The sequence below is a fragment of the Mytilus trossulus genome, chromosome 11 (genome assembly GCF_036588685.1).
Source record: "Mytilus trossulus isolate FHL-02 chromosome 11, PNRI_Mtr1.1.1.hap1, whole genome shotgun sequence".
Classification (NCBI taxonomy): Eukaryota; Metazoa; Mollusca; class Bivalvia; order Mytilida; family Mytilidae; genus Mytilus; species Mytilus trossulus.
The window spans coordinates 22,310,762-22,331,225 of NC_086383.1; the positions used below are offsets into that span (position 1 = coordinate 22,310,762).

Genomic DNA, 20,464 nt, shown 5'->3' on the forward strand with positions numbered 1-20,464 from the left:
TATCAAAAGTTAACATATTTTGTAAATGAATGTGTTAAACCTTTTTTTACCATAAACACCATCTTTTATTTTAAAATACTATGACTATGTCAACCTTAAGCAGTCCTGAGCAGCTAACATGGGTAAATAATAAAATCAATTTATTTGATTGTGAAATTTTGTGGTAAGTTTGATGAAGTGTTATAAATGAAATAAATAATTAATATTCCAACCAAAAAAATACAAATGAAATATTTTCTTGTAGATGAAATAAAAAAAATCAATAACCCATTATCAAATTTACAGTTATAAAATATGAAATAAAAAATAAATACACTAATCAATTACAAAATTAGCCTATCACAACTTGTACATTCAACAACAATTTATACATTTCATCTATAATACTGTACTCATACAAAAATGGAGAAAATGAAGAGGGATACAAAGTCAAAAAATAGAAAAAAGGAATGTAAAGTTTTGGCAAAACAAATGGTCATCCTAATTGTGTATATTAAATTTGAACCTTTCCATAGGATTAAACAAGAAATTCTATTTTGAAACTTATATCAAAATAGTAGAAGAATTTTAACTTTTAAATATTCTATGCTTATCTTGTGCATAATTTTCAATAAAGGTTTATGATAGTGATAGACAATAATTTGCATTTTTGTTGAAGGTCAACTTTATGAATTCACTAGTTTAGTTTTTGACTTCAACACTGCTCCTAGTGTATTTACAAAAGTTATGAAAGTTATTTATTCTCTTATCAGATGCATGGGAATAGGTTCTCATTGCTACAAAGATGATTCCTTGTTACTTGAATTTGTTAAGATAATACTGATGTTTTACTTCAAATGGTGAGATCACTAGGTTTTACTATTAAAGGGGGTAAATCTGTTCTGGTTCCTACATGAAGGATACCCTTTCTTGGTTCCATTATTGACTCGTTTGAGTTCAACAGTTGACAAGAAAATTATAAGTAATAAAAAGCGACCTATAATCAGAGAGTTATTTACACTGGTTGAATTAAATACATCTGCACACGGTTAACTGTAATAAGGAAGAATCCATTTCTGATTGATATATTTTTACCTTAATTCAACCTGTAAACAATGTCATCTACAGCCAAAATATTCATATTCAACCCTCAAAACATTTTAGCTTCCCCCTAGATGCCCCTTATCCATTGCATTATTTGGATAATCAGTCATATCATACTGATGAATTACTATATATGTAAGATAACACTTTCTATTAAACATGTGTTAAAAGAGGGTGGTAATTGGTTATTTTCTTGGATCAAGTTTTGCCATTTATATTTCACGTGCAGTCGTGAAAAAGGTTCACTATTCATCTTGTTTCGTGAAATCAGTAAAAAGATCAATGTGCAAGAAATTTTGAATTGTTCGCTCATCATGAAATGCCAGTTTTATTTTTGAGTTTGTCTCTGCAGAGAGCCCCCCTTTATGCCCCTCTTAAAATTTATTAGATTATCTTTTTTCAGTTGTTAAAAATCTAATGCTAGTATGCCCCTTATCCATCGCATTATTTAGATAATAGTGAAATATATACTGAAAGATTTAAAATATGTCAGATAACCATGATAACTCTACCATTACAATTTTATATTATATTTTTTTCAGTTATTATAAAGTCTAATGCCAACCTTTTGAACACAAATACAAGTGACCCACAACATCAAACAAAAATGTCAATATGGAACTGCTTCGATTGTTGTCTGATATCTTTAACATTTCTAAGACATCTTACTAGTTCCCTGTTGGGATTTCCAAGATCCATATCTATCTACATACTCCTGGTTCCCTGTTGAGATATCACAGATCTTTATCAATATCAACATCAATTTGTGACAGGTAGCCTGTAGGAACTTCTGCCCATTTTTGTCTATTTCCTGAGGCAAATATTCCATAAAATACAGCACCAAGTAAATATATTGCAGCAGCAATGTAAAAAACTATCTGCCATTGTCCCACATCTGTCTGTGAAATAGATATATATTATCATAAAATATTTACACTTTACAAGGGTTCAAAAATTAGGATGGCAAAGTTAAATCATTGTACCATGTGTTGAAATTTTTGTTCAAAATATTTTGTGTGATGACAGACTATAAAAAAGTGTCCAAAAATGAGGGTGGCATTCTTGCATATCATGTTCAAAATGTGTTATGTGCTTTATCAGCAGAATCATATGGAAATAGGTAGACATTTCAACCCAGAAAGTTATTTTCATTTCACAATTATTTTCATGTTCTTCAATACACACATAACTGTCAAACGTTTGTTGTTCAGTAGATTTTTGAAAACCCACAATATAACCTTGGTAATACATGTATCCAATCTTATCTCTATATTTCAAAGCTACTATTAAAAGCAATGCACATAAAAATTGTATGACTGAAATATACCAGTCTTTAGCTGTACTTTTACTATATGGAAACAGAAGCAAGTTAATTCATATGTTTTTGAGTTTAGTGTGACGTCCATTTTGACTGAACTAGTAACAAAATTTTATCTAGGATCCAGCTGAGGACCACCTCCAGCTGTGTGGATTTTCTTGCTGTGTTTAATACCAATTCAGCTGTTATCTGCTCTTTGGTCAGGTTGTTGTCTCTTTGACATATTCCCCATTAAAATTTTCAACTTTAACAATATCCATGTAGCACAAAATCTCCCAAATCCTATACCAGTACTTACCTTTTGTGTTACTATAGCACCAGTTAGTAAAGGACTTACTATCCCAGGAATTGTTGCAAATGTATTAGATATTCCCATGGTGACACTTGCATACTGAAAAAAAAGGAATCAGTGTTAATACAGTATATTTGTCTTTTTCATAAAAATTTAATCCTGCCATTTTCTTCATAAAAATCAATGAAAAAAAAAATGTTAGCAGATTCAAATTAACTATCATTTTGTATGTTTTCGGTACCGGTCTCCAAGAGAATCTTAAAAATATTCCCAAAACAATTTGAGGTCCTTACATTTTGCTTTCAAGTCAGTTCTATACCTATAGCCTTGTTGTCATTTGATTAAGAAAACTAGAGGCTCCAAGGGCCTGAAAGGTTCTGTCAGATATATCTTTTTAAATATAAATCAAATCGTAATTTTCAATAGCTATTTGATTTAAACTTTGGCCTCTGCTTGTAGCATTTTGAATTTTTAAAATCTTTGAAGTAACCTTTGTTTCGGACCTCCACAGAAACATTCAAAGTTTTGTTTCAATTGATTAAGTGAAAAGAATATCTTTCAAAATATGTTCAGAAGACCCTGTTTTCAATCCTAGGTTATGCACTTAAAAAGTAACTTTTAACTCTAATTAATCACTCCTCCCCTATATAAAAAAGTATTATTTCATTCTTTAATAAGACTAATTTTTCTAAAAAAAACAACCAAAAAACACATATTTCACTTTCTTACTTTGCTATAAATTCTATTGATGAATTTTCCTTTTGTTATTGTAATCATTGACTGTATATTGCTACATATTTATTCTTTTGCTATTCAGCATGTGTCAATAGCTTGTAATTTTATTTTTGAATTTAGGAGACAGATTTATATAAGAGCACTGCTCTTGTTTCCTAATCCTAAATATTGAATCTTTTGTATTTTTCGTATTTATGTCTTTACCCTTGTAACTTATGATTTCTTCAATAAAATATGTTTACAGTTTTGGGTTTTATTAATTTTCATTTTATTCATCTATTTTTCAAAATAAAAGCAAAAGTAATTTCCAGTAGCGTAACTAGACTTACAAGATAATTTTGAGCTCAGGTGGTGGCCATTTAGAATTTTCAATCAGTGCTAAAGTAACAACACTTTTGTTGAAACTGTCAATGTTCAGTAGTTGTTCTTTGTTGATGTGGTTCATAAGTGTTTCTTCTTCCTTGTTTTTATATAGATTAGAGCCCTGGTTTTCCTGTTTGAATGGTTTTATATTAGTCATTTTTGGGGCCCTTTATAGCTTGCTGTTATGTGTGAGCCAAGGCTCTGTGTTGAAGACCACACTTTGATCTATAATGGTTTACTATTATAAATTGTGACTTGGATGGAGAGTTGTCTCATTGGAACTCATATCACATCTTCTTATTCCTATATATGACAAGTTTGGCTTAAATTTATGTATTAACCTATAAAATAACTACCTGTGGTGCTATATCCAGGTGATTAACACTGAATCCTCCCCAGGCAAACCCACCCAATCCTACTGCTAACGTCAGGCAAACACAGGCAGCAACTGGGGTCATAATGTAGCCTGCTGCAACCATGAATATTAACTGACAAAAAAAGGCTGAAATATAATAAATAGATAAAACAGTTAATCCTGCTGCTACCATGAACATTAACTAACAAAAAAAGGCTGAAAAATAATAAATAGATAATATCAAAAAGAAGATGTGGTATGATTGCCAATGAGACAACTGTTCACAAGAGACCAAAATGACACAGACATTAACAACTATAGGTCAACAATGAGCAAAGCCCATACCGCATAGTCAGCTATAAAAGGCCCAGATAAGACAATGTAACACAATTCAACCAGGAAAACTAATGGCCTTATTTACTGTTAATTCTGAACCTTGTATAAATAATAGCCTATCTATTTTCAACTTTTGAATTGGAATATTCATTTTATTTTATGAATTGGCGCAAAACAAATACTGTGGATTTTTCTCCATTTTTGTGGGTACCACTTTCCATGAATTGAGAGACAATTGTAATTTCCTATATACTATTAATTCAGAAATATATATGTAATTTGTATTCATTAATCTCATTATTCTGATAATCAAAGTTTGTAACATAGAAAAAAAACCTATCAATACAGTTGGTTAATTTCAATGGAAAGCTGAAAAGAGTTCTTCTCTTACCCCCACAAGTAAATAGTTTACGGATAGCTGTTGTAGACACTACTGCTCTTCCTCTCAGATAGTCGGCAAGGAAACCAGATGACATAACTACTACTCCCATCACTAGATATGGAAAGGCTGCCACAAATCCTGCCTAAAACATAAATTATAAAGTAGGTAGCTGTGACCTGATTTCACTTGGAAACAACACAAATATTAGATAGAGCATACATATAGAATATTGAGAACCCCAAACATTCTGCATGAAAAAGGAATTATCTTTAAGGCATCAGAAGTTGTTTTAAAGGGGACAAGGCTAAAATCAAGTTAATTGAGAACTAACTCAAACATGATGATAATAAACCAATAAACATCCTGGTCATTTCCATTTATATGTATACCTTTTACAAGCATAATTTATTTTGTTAATTTATAAATGACTTTGAATATGTTAAAATTGTCTTTTGGTGGACATGGGTTATTCATTATCTTTATAAAGCTTAGAAATCAAAAGAGTGACATTTTTATAAAATTACAACTGGCTCAAGCCCCTCAACCATAACATATAAAATTGGTCAGTTCTATAGTCACCATGATAGATTTTCTATTTAATTACCTTATCTATTCTGAAGTTCAAACCATGCCTCATAAATGATGGAAGTTCTGTCAACCAAGTGTAGAAGCCCCAGTTCTCTGCAAAATGTGCTGCTACAATTGCCCATACAGCTGGAGATTTGAAAATATCAGTCCATGGTGGTAAGATATCCTGTAAATAAACAACATTTAAATACTACTGCAAATTTACAAAATAGTCTTTTTATTATCTAAAAACATAAAACATTTCTTTAAATTTGTTTTGAGGGGGGGGGGGGGGGGCTAGTTTTTACCTCTATTCTAAAATTCTTGAAATGAGACTTGAAAAAGAAGAAAATGTTAGGCAAAGCATGCCAGCCAATGTTAAGTCTATGCATTTGATACAACCCCTCCCCCTAAATCAATCTATGCTTTCCTAGATTTAGAAAAGAATCAAAAGAGAAAACAATCTTTGGACAGTGATTATCTAAAATGATAAAAAAGAACAGAAAAATTTTGAATACATTGTAAAATTTGCTTTCATGCAAATATCTGTGTACTAACATACCTTGGTCTGTTCCTCTGTGTACCCAATATTAGCCTGTATATACTCCACTTCTACAGAGGTGATAGTGGGATGACTGGATGGAGACTCCGCTATAAAATATCCCCAGCAGACACACCACAATAATGCTATACCACCTGGAACAAAATTTTAAACAATTAAATTTCTAAATATCAAATGTTTTTAATGTGCTATGTGTCACCTCAGACCTGCCATTTGTTGGTATTGTTCCGATTTTCATGCCTCAACCAGAATCCTGATATTTGGATCATAAAACAAGTTAAAATTCTCATTTTCACAAAAACTGGAACAGGTATGTGTCCATAGTAAACAAACCTTTGAAAATCTGGTCAGGCACTAAATCCCCTATGGAGATTTACAGAAGTTGGCAGATGTGGTTATCTTAATTTTACCGAATCTCAACAAATTCAACCTCTATATTAAGGAAAAGGAAACATTAGCTCAATATACATCATACTGGAATACAAATCCATGCTTTATCATTCTATCAAAAAGTTTCCAAAGCGAGAGAAGAACTTCATATTAAAACTGCAAATATCATCCTATTCCTTCTAATTTGAACACAAGAAACATCCACAGTGTAGCATAAACCTATAATACATGTAATATAATACTTACCAAACAAATAAGATATTGACGGCCATCCAAGACTCCAGCTTTGCCAATAATATACGTGTAATACTTACCAAGCAAAAAAATATTGACGGCCATCCAAGAATCCAGCTTTGCCAATAATATAATACTTACCAAACAGATAAAATATTGACGGCCATCCAAGACCTGACTCCAGCATATATCCAGACAATAACATGGAGATCACTGTACCTATGTATGAACCTGGAAAAAAAGAAAAATATTTTGTACAAGTCTTATTTATTTATCCGAGATGTATCTTGAATAACCAGTAACAAGTAGGCTGTGAGGTAGAATTGTATTGGCATTCCATGCAATTTAAAGTTAAAAGAGAAAGGAACAATCTACAAGACTCAGATGTGGATCCAGGATTTTGTTATTTTTTTTCATGCACATATATCGATTAAAACAGAACATGCCTGTTTATGTTTGTGTCATTTCGGTCTTTTGTGGACAGTTGTCTCATTGGCAATTATACCACATCTTCTTTTTTATATACTGTTTGTTTTGTTCACACATTGTTGTCAATCTAATGAAATTTCAAGTGACTGTCATACTAATCAGAGGTTTAGCTAGCTTTAAAATCAGGTTTAATCCACCGGTTTTTGCATAAGAAAATGCCTGTACCAAGTAAGGAATATGACAGTTGTAATCCATTAGTTTGAGTTTTTGATTTTGCCATTTGCTTAGGGTATTACAGAATTTTCCTCAGAGTTTAGTATTTTTGGTAATTCATTTTTTTTTTTAAGCTACCACAGGCAAACTTATGGTCTATCTTAACGAAAACAAACAACCCAAAAAAATCGATCTTAAATGCTATGATTAAAATTACTTCTAAACAAAAGATGTAAGTCAATAAAGTCAAAATATGTCAGATCTGCATATTTTTGGAAATTAAAAATTCAATTCAATTTTGTCTACTCACAAAATCTAGTAAGGCACTATAATTAAAACGTCTATTACTATAATAGAACGCCACAAAGTTGAAAAGGCTGTAAGTTAATGCAGACCTAGCTATTAAAATATTTGACAAGCATTACACCATTCTACAAATGAAGAATCATTGTTAATTGATATTAAATAATCTTACCAGAAAAAGCTATAGTTGCAAGCTTTGTTCTTTCTAATGGTGGAGCCCATTTGGCCCACACAGCAAGGATAGATGGATATGTAACGCCCTGCAAAGACATATATGTTGTAATTATGTGTAGAATAATCCATACTTTATTCATTTTATATATTTAAAATAATAAAGGAAATTTGTAGGGGTTTTAGAATCTGAGATTGTAATGCTTCAAATTCTTATAATGTATAAATATATATTTAATTTCATATACATATTTGAGCCATGTAAGAGGGTTGTAATGGAGGTACCTTCCTGATGAATAACAGTAACAAAATCTTGCCAAATGATGTTATTGTTAATTTTTGATGCAAGAGGATTAAATGTACACTTTCTTTTAAACGATAAAAAAATTGACCATTCATGTTAAATTTTCCAAAAATTAAAGTAACAATAATTATTAGAGACATTTGACAAAAAAGTAAGGATATTTTGACAAATCGATATAAAATTTAAACAAATTTGAGGCTAACCGTTGAGAAGCTAAAAATTACTGTTTGACACCTGTCAGTAAAGTGCATTTCTACCCTCATGTGAGATTAAAATCCAATCATAAACTACTTACCTCACATAAACCTTCTAATACTCGAATGGCAACAATAAGGCCTACTCCTCCTTTAGCAAACAGTGGTGTCAAAACAGTTAAAAGTGCTGTCATAAAGATTCCACCACCAAATAAGTATTTTCCACCAATACGATTCGCTAAGTAACCTTTTTAAAATAAAGAAATAACTTCTCATTTTTTGTCATTTTCTTTAATCTCTTTTATCATGTTTAATAAAATTTCTTCAAATCATATCAATAAAAGGATTAAAACTCCAGATCCCAAATCACTAAGAAATAGACAACTTGAAAGTTATGTCATTCACCCAAGAGGAGGGGTTAGGCGGGGGTCCTGATCCAAAAATCCTGGGCTTAAAAACACGAAATCCTGAGGTCCTGATTTTAAATAAAATTTAAATGCTGAAATCCTGAAATTCTACAAAAGAATTCCCAGATCCCAAAAGGTTCAATCCCAAAATCCTGAGCATACAAACACTCGATCATGTAGTCCTGATAAAGGTCCTACCCCCCTCAAAGTTCCTAAATTATGGGCGCCATGGTAAAGTCATTTACCAGAAACAGCAGATCCAGCCATTTTAAAAAGGTGGTGGTTCCCAACCCAGGACAAAGGGGATGTTCCAACTACCAGTATATGTCCCCATTCAAATGCATTGATCAGCCCAAAAAAGAGGGGTCCCAACCCCCAGAACCCCCCCCCCCCCCCCCCCCCCTGTATCTGCCACTGACTAGATAGAGGGGATCTCCTTCTTCCTAGACTATTTAAGTTAATCAAGCGTCTTCTTGGTCATGATTATGCAGGATTAACTAGAAATATGTGTAAAGGAATGTGACATATCTGTTAGACTTAACCCACTTTTTCATTGTAAAACACACACAAATTACTTTGGTTGATGTTATAATTTTTCAGAAGAGACGGCAGTACGAAGCATTGTCAGAACCTTGAAAGCCAACTACTAGGGGGTCTCATTCAGGGGTTCTAATCCCGGGTCCCACTTAAGGGATTTGAGAGATTTCCGTATCCCGCTTACACTATGTACGTAAGCAATTCTATTCTTTTTTGTCATTTCCCGGGTCCCGCTAGACCTCATTTCCCGTTTTCACAACACAATAATTTTACTTTCACGTGTCACACTTACAAAAAATCAGCAATCCCGCGTCACGCTTAGACCCCCTCTCATATTGTCTCCATTCACATTAGCATTATAAGATATATTGTGGGACATTTGAAATTGATTCTACTATTGGCGGCATAAATCAGGAAAATACTCTGTAATTGCAATTCTGCTACCATAATGTGTCATTTCAGAATTTGAGGCATTCTGAGTAATAATTTCAAAATCATACAATAAACTGTTTGGGTTTTTCTCAGTGTTGAAGGTCATATGATTGGTTTCATCTACTTTTGTTGAACTTATATGGATAGTTGTCTCATTGGAAACCATATCACATATATCCTTATTTTTATAAGTTGTTTAGATTCTTCATAGATATCTTTGTGATAAAAAATCCTTTCAAGTAACATTGTTGTACATTTGACTATATAACATTCATTCTTTTCTTATCATTAGGTTTCACTTCATAAATAAAGCTGTTTCTGAAACCAGGCCTCCTTTGGGGAGATTAATTATATTCATAGGTATGTTAATTTGTTAACATACTGGTTCCCATATATTATCTCTTTGTTTCATCTCATAGAGACATACATCACTTGGGAATGTAACCAGTATAGAAAAACATGGTAACACCAAAATATTAATTCTTCGGAAGGCCAAAAATGAAGGTGAGGGTAGTATAGAATTTTAGTATTAGTTTAAACTGAGAAGTTCAGGGCATAATTTAATGTTGAAGAAATGACGCACATCCCTATATTTTGACCTTTGAATAAAATAGTAGTGCATATATAAACCATGTATTGTAAACTTTCTGTTTTGGGATATCATTTTTCACGAAACTTGACAGTAAAAGTGTCACAGTTTTGGTCGCCAAGGGAGTTCCTATGGGAAATTGCATTAAAAAAATAATATGAGTTTTTATTTTTAGAAACGCATATCCCTTCCTTTTTTTGCAAATTTTTTTTTTTTTCTGAAAACAATTTCTGAATTCAACTAATTAAAAAAAAGGAACAGCACATTAAAGGGAGTTAACTTTAAAAAAAAATCAACTGAACGTTTTAAATTAAGATGTTACTTACCTCCAGGAAGCTGTGTAAATATATAACCATAGAAGAAAGATGATAAAACCAGGCCTTCCTGTTTAGTGCTCCAATCAAATGTTGGAAAATCACCCTGTGTGAAGCAAAGTGTTTAATTTAGGAATGTACACAATAAAAACAAGAATGTGTCCATAGTGCATGGATGCCCCTATCACACTACATGTATCATTTTCTATGTTCAGTGGACCGTGAAATTGGGACCAAAACACTAATTTGGCATTAAAAGATCATATCATTAGGAACAAGTGTACTAAGTTTCAAGTTGATAGGACTTCAACTTCATCATAAACTACCTTGACCAAAAACTTTAACCTGGAGTAGGACAGATAAATGGACAAACAGATGGACAGACGAACATAGGAACAAATAAACATAATGCCCATAAATGGGTCATAAAAAGAAACACTAGTATTACAAACATACATGTACGGCATCAATTTTTTTCACTAATTGTAAGTTGGATACACATTTTCTATGATTACTTTGGTATAGCTGAGGCCATAATAAATAATAGGTTTGTTTGCCCAAACACTACCTATCCAGCAAAAAGCTGCCTACTCAAATTATTTTATTGTCCTGATTTGAAGAAGTTTTTTTATAATCAAATAGGCATAAAGACTAATAAACATCTGATACTTCAATTTCTTTTTTTCAAAAAAAAAAAAAAGAAAATGCCTACCTACCTACCCATTGTCTCAACCTTTGGGTACGGTTTGGGCAAACCAAAATATTTTTGAGTGTGGCCTGAACCAAAAACAGCTTTTATATAGGCTTGTATGTAAAATTTCTAAAAAAAAATACAATATTTCCTCATCGATGAAATTGAAACCCATGAAATAAATTAATCCAACCCACTGTTTACATTCTCAATCATATTTTATATGCATTCGAAACACACTTAAATGTGATGCATACAGATGCAGTGTTATAACCATTTAGCCAATTATGGAAGACCACATGACCAATTTACCTGATATGCTGATGTCACATTCTCCCCCTTCTTGGCAACCATGGCAACAATTGCAACACTCAGATTAGCTCTTAGGGAATATATGTTGCCTAGAATGAAACATAAATGTAAAATTAATGTTCTGCATTTTCTTTTCTTACAGTTTTGATTATTTTTATCACCAGTATATATATATATATATATATGTATTACATAATCTATGAAAATTAGATGTTCTGACCAGAATATAATATAACAGTGAAACAAGTTTGTTGATGCTATGAGTATGAGCATAGCAGTAATGAAATTTTGTCAATCTTTTTGTGAAAAGGGGCACCAACTTTTAAGTTATATGAAAATGACGGAAATTAGGTGAAAAAAAATCCGGTTCAGATATAAGTAAACATACTGATAAAAGAGTATTTTTTGCCTGGGAGCAATCCATACCATTACACATGAAAAAGTCTATGAATGTTTTATGTTATTCATGAAACATAAGCATATTTTTTCAAGACACATTGTTTTTATAGATATGAATGAATATTAAGAAATATCTGTTGCTGAAAGCTAAAACAAGTAGCTATAGCAATTAATAAATAATAAATAAAGCAGAAATCATTTGCTTAACCTTTTCAAATTACATACATGTTTGTACCATCACTATGTATAATATTAAAACAATGTACGGTCACTACCTAAAATTAAAAAGGTCAAAGTTAAAATTTCGAACTTTTTCTGTCTGTAATGGTAATAAGCATTGTGTATAATTTATATAACATTTGGTTGAGGCAAACAAAAGTTAGAGAACAGAAACCAACTTTGGGACCTACAGACAGAAGCTCAAACAGACACGGGTAAATTTTAATGCCCTCTCCACTACAGCACTACAGCAGGGGCATAAAAACATATCTAACTACAATATTTAACTCACAAAAGCCAAGGAATGCCATTATTGCCACAATATATCTCTTTGGAAACCTTGACAAAGCCCATTGCCTTGGACAGACATCATGGCTTTCTTCTGCAGGAGGTAGAATTGATCTTTTCTCTGATGAACTGTCACTTCTCAGGTTTCCATCATGACTTTCCATACTCCTGTAAAACAAGGATACATGTTATTGCTTAATATCTTGATGGGGTATGAGACCTAATGTGTTATTACATATATTGTTATATTTCTAAATTTAAATATAAACTTTTTGCTACCTCTCTGTCCCTATAAGGGGGGTTAGGAGGGGTCCTGATCCTGAACTTAAAAAAACGAAATCCAGAAGTCTCGAATTTAAATAAAGTAAATCCCAACGTCCCGAAATCTGAAAAAGAGGATTCCCAGATCCCCAAAGAGTCAATCCCGAGCTTAAAAACAGCCAATTCCAAAGTCCCAAATAAAGGTCCTTTCCCCCTCACCTATGTATCTGCAATGATTATGAGAATAAAGATATTGGTATTGGCTAGTTTCCCATTGTCATTAAAAATGAATTTACCTCCTAAAGTTAACCTCTAATTACAGGATCAATTATAGTTATTGGCAAATAGACCAGCAAACCATCAGACTATATTAACCTGTGTGTGACTGTCTCAAGTCAGGAGCCTGAAACTCAATGTGTTGAATTTGTTGCTGAGTAGCACATTTGTTTTTCATTCATTATTCCCTACATTCATGACATAAATTAGACCTGAGTGGAATATTTTATCATGTTTATTCTGATTGTGTGGTATGGGCTTTGCTAATTTTTGAAGGTTGTACATCTAGTCCTTAAGTTGTTAATTTCTGTGTCAATTGGACTCATGTTTAGAGTAGAATCATTGATAATCATACCATATCTTCTTACTTTTTAATATGAATGTTAATTCAAGCCTTCAGACACTTTTTTATTACTTAGAATGCAAATTTACAAAATTTTGTTTTGAGGAAAACATCCATGATTGGACAGGATAACAATGGACTCAAGCTAATAAAGCTGCCAATATATAAGACACTTTAATAAAGAATTATCAACAAACACATTTGAGGTTTGGGTTAATTTTATATAACTAATTTTGTTTTTACACCCTTTCCTTCATTTGTCCTTTAAAAACCCTGAATCTTCCCCAAGCTTCAACAGAAACTTAATTTTCTTTTTATCATTTACCCATACTAAGGGTGTGATGCCTGAAGTATAGTCATTCACAAAAATTGTAATCATTAGTCATCTTTTTATAAAAAAATTGTAAGGGTTCCGTGGAACCCAGTGTCTCGCCTACTTTTGCTGTAAATCGCAGGCTCAACAAAAATGAGTAAAAAACATCAATAAAACTATTCCTCTTGATACTATCTTATGATTGTAAGCAGCTTCTGTCCAAGTTTGGTAAAAATCTAAGATAGTTAATGAATCTAATAAATGTTTTGAAAACTGCAGACTGTATGTAATGTTAACTGTGTAACGTGTAACCGGGCGATCAATGGATCCGTATCTGAATAATTCAGGATTTCAAGTGTTCAACCTAAATTTGCACCACAACAAGTTGTCCTAGTTAAAACATTTAACACACCCTTAAATGAATTCACAATGTCAAATATATAAGCTACACAATGCACATAAACTAAATTACAAGGTGAAGTTCCTCATTCACTTTGTATAAACACAATGCCTTATTATAGAATATATACACACAATGTCACTATGCAATCACTTTGCAACATGTATTAAGCCTGAGTATTTACAATGTCACTAATATATCACTATGCAACATGCATCAGACACTTTATTACACAATGTCACCAGCGGATTACTATGCAACATGCATCAATTTATATCACACAAAACGTATAAACACATTATCACATATATACAACATCTATTAACAATATCCACCAATTTGTAATATCACCTTTGAATATTCAATAAACCACTATAACACAGCGACACAATAACACTTGCACAATGCTTCAATGCACAAGGAATGTATATGAACACAGCTCAACTCACACACTAATTATCACTATGAATCCGAACGAAATGAATATATTCCAAACTGGTAAGATTTAAACACAGTGCACTTTCACTTAAACACTTCCACAATATAACAACTTGCAACACCAGCAAGATTTCACAATGTATTCTCACTAATACACGTCACAATGTAACAACTTGCAACACAAGCAAGTATACACCTTGTACTTTCACTGTACAATAACTTATTATATAAGTTCACTTTATAACACAATCACTATTCGAAATATTCACATATAAATCCAAACACTATAATTTATATCCTTTGAATCACTAAAGCCACTCTACTTACCAGTTGGAATATTTAATCCTAGTTAACTGTTCAATGGTCCACATAAAACTGACGAAGTTTCTCTGTCTTGAGCTGCCTTATATACTACGATATGGAACGGTCCATTATACGTGAAGGGGTGAAAATCAAGACTATACCAAAAATAGGGGTGTTTTAAGTAATAGATGGTGCTCCAACTATGGAGAAACTTGTATACATATAGAAACACAATTAACAGGGAAAGACAACTGGAGTTTCACATCAAAATAAATATACTATGACCGATTTTCGTTACAACTGGAAGAAAATCTAAGTCCATTTAAAAGTTAAATACAGAAAAAATGGAGTTATCTTTTTACAAAATTTACTTCTGGATACTATCTGATGATCAAAAATAAGATTCTGTCCAAATTTGGTACAAACCCAGGATAGTTTAAGAAAGTTATTAAAATTTTAAACATTAACCACAGAATGAATGAAATGTTTCCTAGGAGAAAAACTAAGTCCATTTAAAAGTAAAATACGGAAAAAAACAGATTAATGTTTTTACAAAATTTACTTCTGGATACTATCTTATGATCATAAACAAGCTTCGGTCCAAGTTTGGTACAAACCCAGTATAGTTTAAGAAAGTAATTAAAATTTCAAAAACTTAAACAACAGAGTGAATATTTGTGGACGCCGAATGTAGGATCGCTTAGTCTCGCTTTTTCGACTAAAGTCGAAGGCTCGACAAAAAGAAGATGTGGTTTGATTGCCAATGAGACAACTATCCACAAAAGACCAAAATGACACAGACATTAACAATGATAGGTAACAGTACGGCCTTTAACAATGAGCAAAGCCCATACCGCAAAGTCAGCTGTAATAGGCCCTGATAAGACAATGGAAGACTGTATTTATTCTGTAAGCATGATCATGATGATTAAGCAACTGCTGAATATATCCGAAATTACATTTTAAAGACTGATTGATTAATTGTTTGTTGCTTTACATACAGTGGCAAATATTTCATGCATATTCAGGATGATTTTAATGTACATGTATACCCCATCATGCCCGGCATGCCAGTCAGAAATGTCAAATATATAAGGAAATGCAGCTTTTAGTATATATTTGTTTAGAGGCCAGCTGAAGGACGCCTCCAAGTGCGGGAATTTCTCGCTACATTGAAGACCTGTTGGTGACCTTCTGCTGTTGTTTTTTTATTTGGTCAGGTTGTTGTCTCTTTGACACATTCCCCATTTCCATTCTCAATTTTATTTAAAATACAAGCTCCATTAGAAACTGCATGAATATTATGTACCCAGTTTATAATCTCCTCCAGATTGTTATGCTTATTCTGGAATTTGTGCAGCTGGGTACAATTAGACAGATGTCCTATTGAAATTTTATTTCTACTATATCATGTACATGTACATATATGTTCTGAAAATCAGATTTCTATAACTCTCTGCAATGCAGAATTTATTCTTCTGATCTTCATTTGACAGCTTGACATGTCTATAAATTATGTTAATGACTAACAACAACAGCATATGTCCACTATTTAACACCTTTCTTGCAAAGATTTGTTTCATTTGAAGTTAGATAGTGGAATTTGAAAATGTAAATCAGGTCCCTGTGTCATTATTTGTTTGTAAATAACAACAAACATATGTAACATGAGTTATGAAAGAATAAGCAGTAAACTGAAACTGAAAGCACCTGTTACTTACTATTTCATCGGAATAACCTCTAACTTTCAGGCCTTATATTAAGTACAAATCCGAAAGTTTAAATGCCGAAAACCTATAAAAATACTCCCCAATCGGAACCAATGACAGTAGATATGTTTTAACCAATCGTATTTGTGGTAACAATTGACTTATGGAAATTACTTCAAAGATGGCGAAGATCAATTAACTTTTAAAATCGGAATAAATTTCATAAAATTTCCAGTAGAAAGATAATAATTTATATTTTTAATACGTGATGACATCCATTCATTGTATAGTCCATCCTTTACCTGGAACAGATGACCAGTTGAACGATAGGTAATTGATTTATTCGTACTTAGGCTGTGGTACTTCGAGATAAAAGAAACGATCAAATATTTAATAAACGTGCTCTTTATCGCGTAACGGTATTCTGACGTCACTGTAAATTACGCATCGAAATAAATTGCAACTGTTAGATTAATGCTTTATGTGCCCTGAAGTTATTTAACACAAGCCAAATGTTTTGTTTAAATAAATGTATTAATCAGTTATGATTGGGCTGATGTGACCTACATGTATATATGCTCTTTTTGTAGACATGAAGAATTTTAATATATTTTTCAAATTAATGGTTAAAAATTTATACAAAAGCAAAAAAAAAAGAAATCAATATTTGAACCTGACAAGCTGTTTCTCATCATCATGATCACAAGACTTCTGGAATTCTTTCATCATTGTTCTTTGTCTTTTTTTAGTTTTTATGCCAGAGCTCCAATTTCTGTATTAATTTTTTTCTTGCAATTATTCCCAATTATCTCATACTTCATTCTGATGAATAAATTTTAAACTAAATATGGTATAAATGAATTTGTCAGTTTACTATTTATTCCAAGGGACGACATCAAAAGATCGATTTAGGATAAAAAAAACTTAAATCAAATATTTTGGGGTGGGGGTCAACATTGCTGCAAGTTTTGTTAATCTAAAATCGATTTTACATATATCCCTTTTGGTCAATCAATTTTTCCCAAATTAAGTTAAGAGGGGTTGTGTGGGGTTCAGTGAAAAAACTATATGAATTAAGTTTTTTATCCTTCATGGAACTTTTGATGTCGTCCCCAATTCAATCAAGTTGAAGTAACATTTAGGGTTCCAATTCATCAAAATCTGTCTGAACTCAACATTTTCAAAATTGGTTAGTCCACAGATGCATCAAGATTGAAATAATTTGTATAGACTGTTAAACTAAAATATCATCATTTTATAGCAAAAGTTTAAAAGTGATCTAAATTTAATGTAATTTAATTGCTCTGTTAAGAAATGGAGACTAAAATATTACATTATATTGCAATATTTTTTTTTCTTGCTATTGGTCATCATGGCTTAAAATGATGAGTCCCTGGACTCGCCTTCAAAAATCCTTAGCAAGAACCCTGCCAGATATAAATTTAAAGTTTTGAAGGTGGTCACTACAAAGTAGAAGTAAAAGTTATCATGGTAATGATTAATGTTTGTGGGGATTGTTTATTTATGTTTTGCAGTTTGTCTAATTTGTCCCCATATGTTTCCACGGTACCACCCGTAGTTAATACCGTAGTATTAACTACATGTTATCGTAAACACACAATGACAGGATAAAAATTCTCTTTGACAAACTTTCATAAGCACAACACTGGATAAATTCTGCAGCATTTCATTACATAATGACGAAATATTTAATTGGTTAAGTTTAAAATTCCTCAAAAGTGTGTTTACATGTATATCACCTGTTTGTAAGTTAAACAGGAAAATTTTAGAATGTTAAATGACAGAATTAATTGATTTCATAGTCTAATCTCCTCAGTTTTATAATCATGTAATTTCAAATGGTATAGAATTACAAATTACCAATTTTGTTAGTAATCATATGAGAATTTGGAGGAAAAGTTTTATTATTTATAATTACAGATTAAGAGAAGTTGCAGAAAAAGTCAGCCATCATGGTTTTGTCAGTTCACCAGCATTTAGAGCCATCAGAAATCTTACTGTCACACAATGTGTTGTTGGACCAACTTATATCGCATTACTCCTTGAGGTAAAAAGTGTAATAGATATATACTACAACTTGGTTGACATAGACAGTCAGGGGACTTACTTAAACAAGTGATTTTCTAAATCACTGATTCAAGTAACATTATTTCCATAAAGGTTGGACGTTAGAGTTGTCTTTCTTTTATAATCACCTGTTTAAGTAATACAAATAAATCACTAGAAGACGTGATTTAATTTTAATGTAGCTTTAAATATAGAATACTAATGATCCAGGGACTAATTATGTTTCTAAACTTATCAGAACCAACATCTGTGTTGTCTAGGATGACCAGGTCATTTCTGGTGATGACCTTGTACGGAATCTAGGATAATGACATAAAAATCACTTGTTTACGTATCAGACCTCAATTTCCTTCCCAAAAATCACTTCTTTAAGTATCATTTTGTTAATAACCCACACTAATTTCAACACCCCCGAACAGTGAAATTTTTATCGCGAACAGTAGAATTTTATTACATAATCTGAAAGATGAAACCTTGAACTTCACAGGAAAAATACTCCCACTGCTGTGAAAAATCTTATAAGAAAGTATCAGCTCATTATTTAAAGCCATTATTTTAGCATTTTTTCAACTAAAATGGAATTTTCAGCTAAATGATAGCATCAAAGGCATGACCCTTGCTACTTAAAAGAAGCAAAAAGTTCATATCTTCTTAATTTTACTAATTAAAAGATATTATCTAAACCTATGGGTTTAAAATTTAGAAAAAACTACAAAATCCCAATTTGTGATAAAACCTGGAATTTGCTACTCAAATAAGTGATTTAAAAATCACTTATTTCAGTAAGTCCCCTGACTGATAGAGTTGGAAAAAACTTGAAAATAGTATTTTAATGTACACTGGAGGAGACATGTCATTTCTTTTCTCATATAAATAGAATCATTGTATTTATGATGATTGGTTATTTGGTTGATTGATTGCTGTTTGCTAAATGTTCAGTTCTTTCGGTAAAATGGGCTAAGTTATTTTCAAACCCTCAAGTCGTACATTGTGTTGTCGGTGTTGTCATCCACAAATATTCACTCTGAATTTTAATAACTTTCTTAAACTATCATGCATTGATTTCTACCAAACTTGGACAAAAGCTTAGCAAAATCACAGTTTACTTAGCTAAAATGGAACAATTAAAGAAAAGCAGAATGAAATGACTGAATTGTTGGGGAAAGAAGGGAAATAAAACAATCAATGTTTTTTTAATATTTTCCAGGATGGTAGAGTTTGCAGAATTCCATTCAGTATTGTTACAGATAAGCTTGATCTTAACAAATCAGACACCAAAACGTATGTATATTTTATTTTAGTGCCCCACCTACAATTGTAGAGGGGCATTATGTTTTCTGGTCTGTGGCTTTGTTTGGCCGTCCGTTCGTTTGTTTGTCATACCGTTAGTTCGTCAGTGCATCCGTTTGTCCCACTTCAGGTTAAAGTTTTTGGTCAAGGTAGATTTTGATGAAACTGAAGTCCAATCAACTTGTAACTTAGTACTTACACTTGTTGCTTATGATATGATCTTTTTAATTTTAAAGTCAAATAAGACTTTTGACCCCAATTTCACGGTCCACTGAACAAAGAAAATGCAAATGGGAGTTTCAGCTTAAAATTGAAGTCCAATCAACTTGAAACTTAGTACACATGTTCCCTATACTATAATCTTTCTAATTTAATTCTAAATTACATTTTTACCCAATTTTATGGTCCATGGAACATGGAAAATGGTAGTGCGAGTGGGGCATCCATGAACTTTGGACACATTCTTGTTTATTAAATGTTGCAGGCCGTTTAGTATAGGAATTAGGCAGTGTTTGGTGTCAGCATGGAATTTCTATCATATGAATTCCAGATAATTCCTCGACTGAAAAATATAGATTGATATATTTATATGAACTCTAATTATTGTACCCTTACATAAAGTGA

The 20,464-nt window shown here is 32.0% G+C and overlaps 2 protein-coding genes across 3 annotated transcripts in view; one reads left to right on the top strand and one right to left on the bottom strand.

The window, feature by feature from the left end:
- Positions 1–624: 624 nt before the first annotated feature.
- On the bottom strand, positions 625–16,531 carry LOC134689605 (sialin-like). Of its 2 annotated transcripts, none has more exons than XM_063549575.1 (13): positions 16,475–16,531; positions 12,424–12,587; positions 11,514–11,602; positions 10,523–10,616; positions 8,333–8,478; positions 7,735–7,822; positions 6,759–6,848; positions 5,994–6,127; positions 5,469–5,618; positions 4,874–5,006; positions 4,148–4,293; positions 2,700–2,792; positions 625–1,982 (listed from the first exon to the last, which is right to left on the bottom strand). In XM_063549575.1, exons 2-13 carry the CDS (start codon positions 12,581–12,583, stop codon positions 1,818–1,820), a joined length of 1,488 nt encoding a protein of 495 aa, XP_063405645.1. In that variant the 5' UTR covers positions 12,584–12,587; positions 16,475–16,531; the 3' UTR covers positions 625–1,817. The 2 variants fall into 2 exon arrangements, with proteins under 2 accessions (XP_063405645.1, XP_063405644.1); XM_063549574.1 differs by lacking the exon at positions 16,475–16,531 and adding an exon at positions 16,284–16,429.
- A 101-nt stretch (positions 16,532–16,632) lies between these two features.
- Positions 16,633–20,464, top strand: part of LOC134690878 (E3 ubiquitin-protein ligase UBR5-like) — a 51,122-nt gene continuing 47,290 nt past the window's right edge. The window contains exons 1-3 of the mRNA XM_063551005.1: positions 16,633–16,792; positions 18,404–18,530; positions 19,758–19,831. Of these exons, the coding sequence (XP_063407075.1) occupies positions 16,731–16,792; positions 18,404–18,530; positions 19,758–19,831 (263 nt within the window). The 5' untranslated portion in view covers positions 16,633–16,730. The remainder of the gene's footprint in view (positions 16,793–18,403; positions 18,531–19,757; positions 19,832–20,464) is intronic.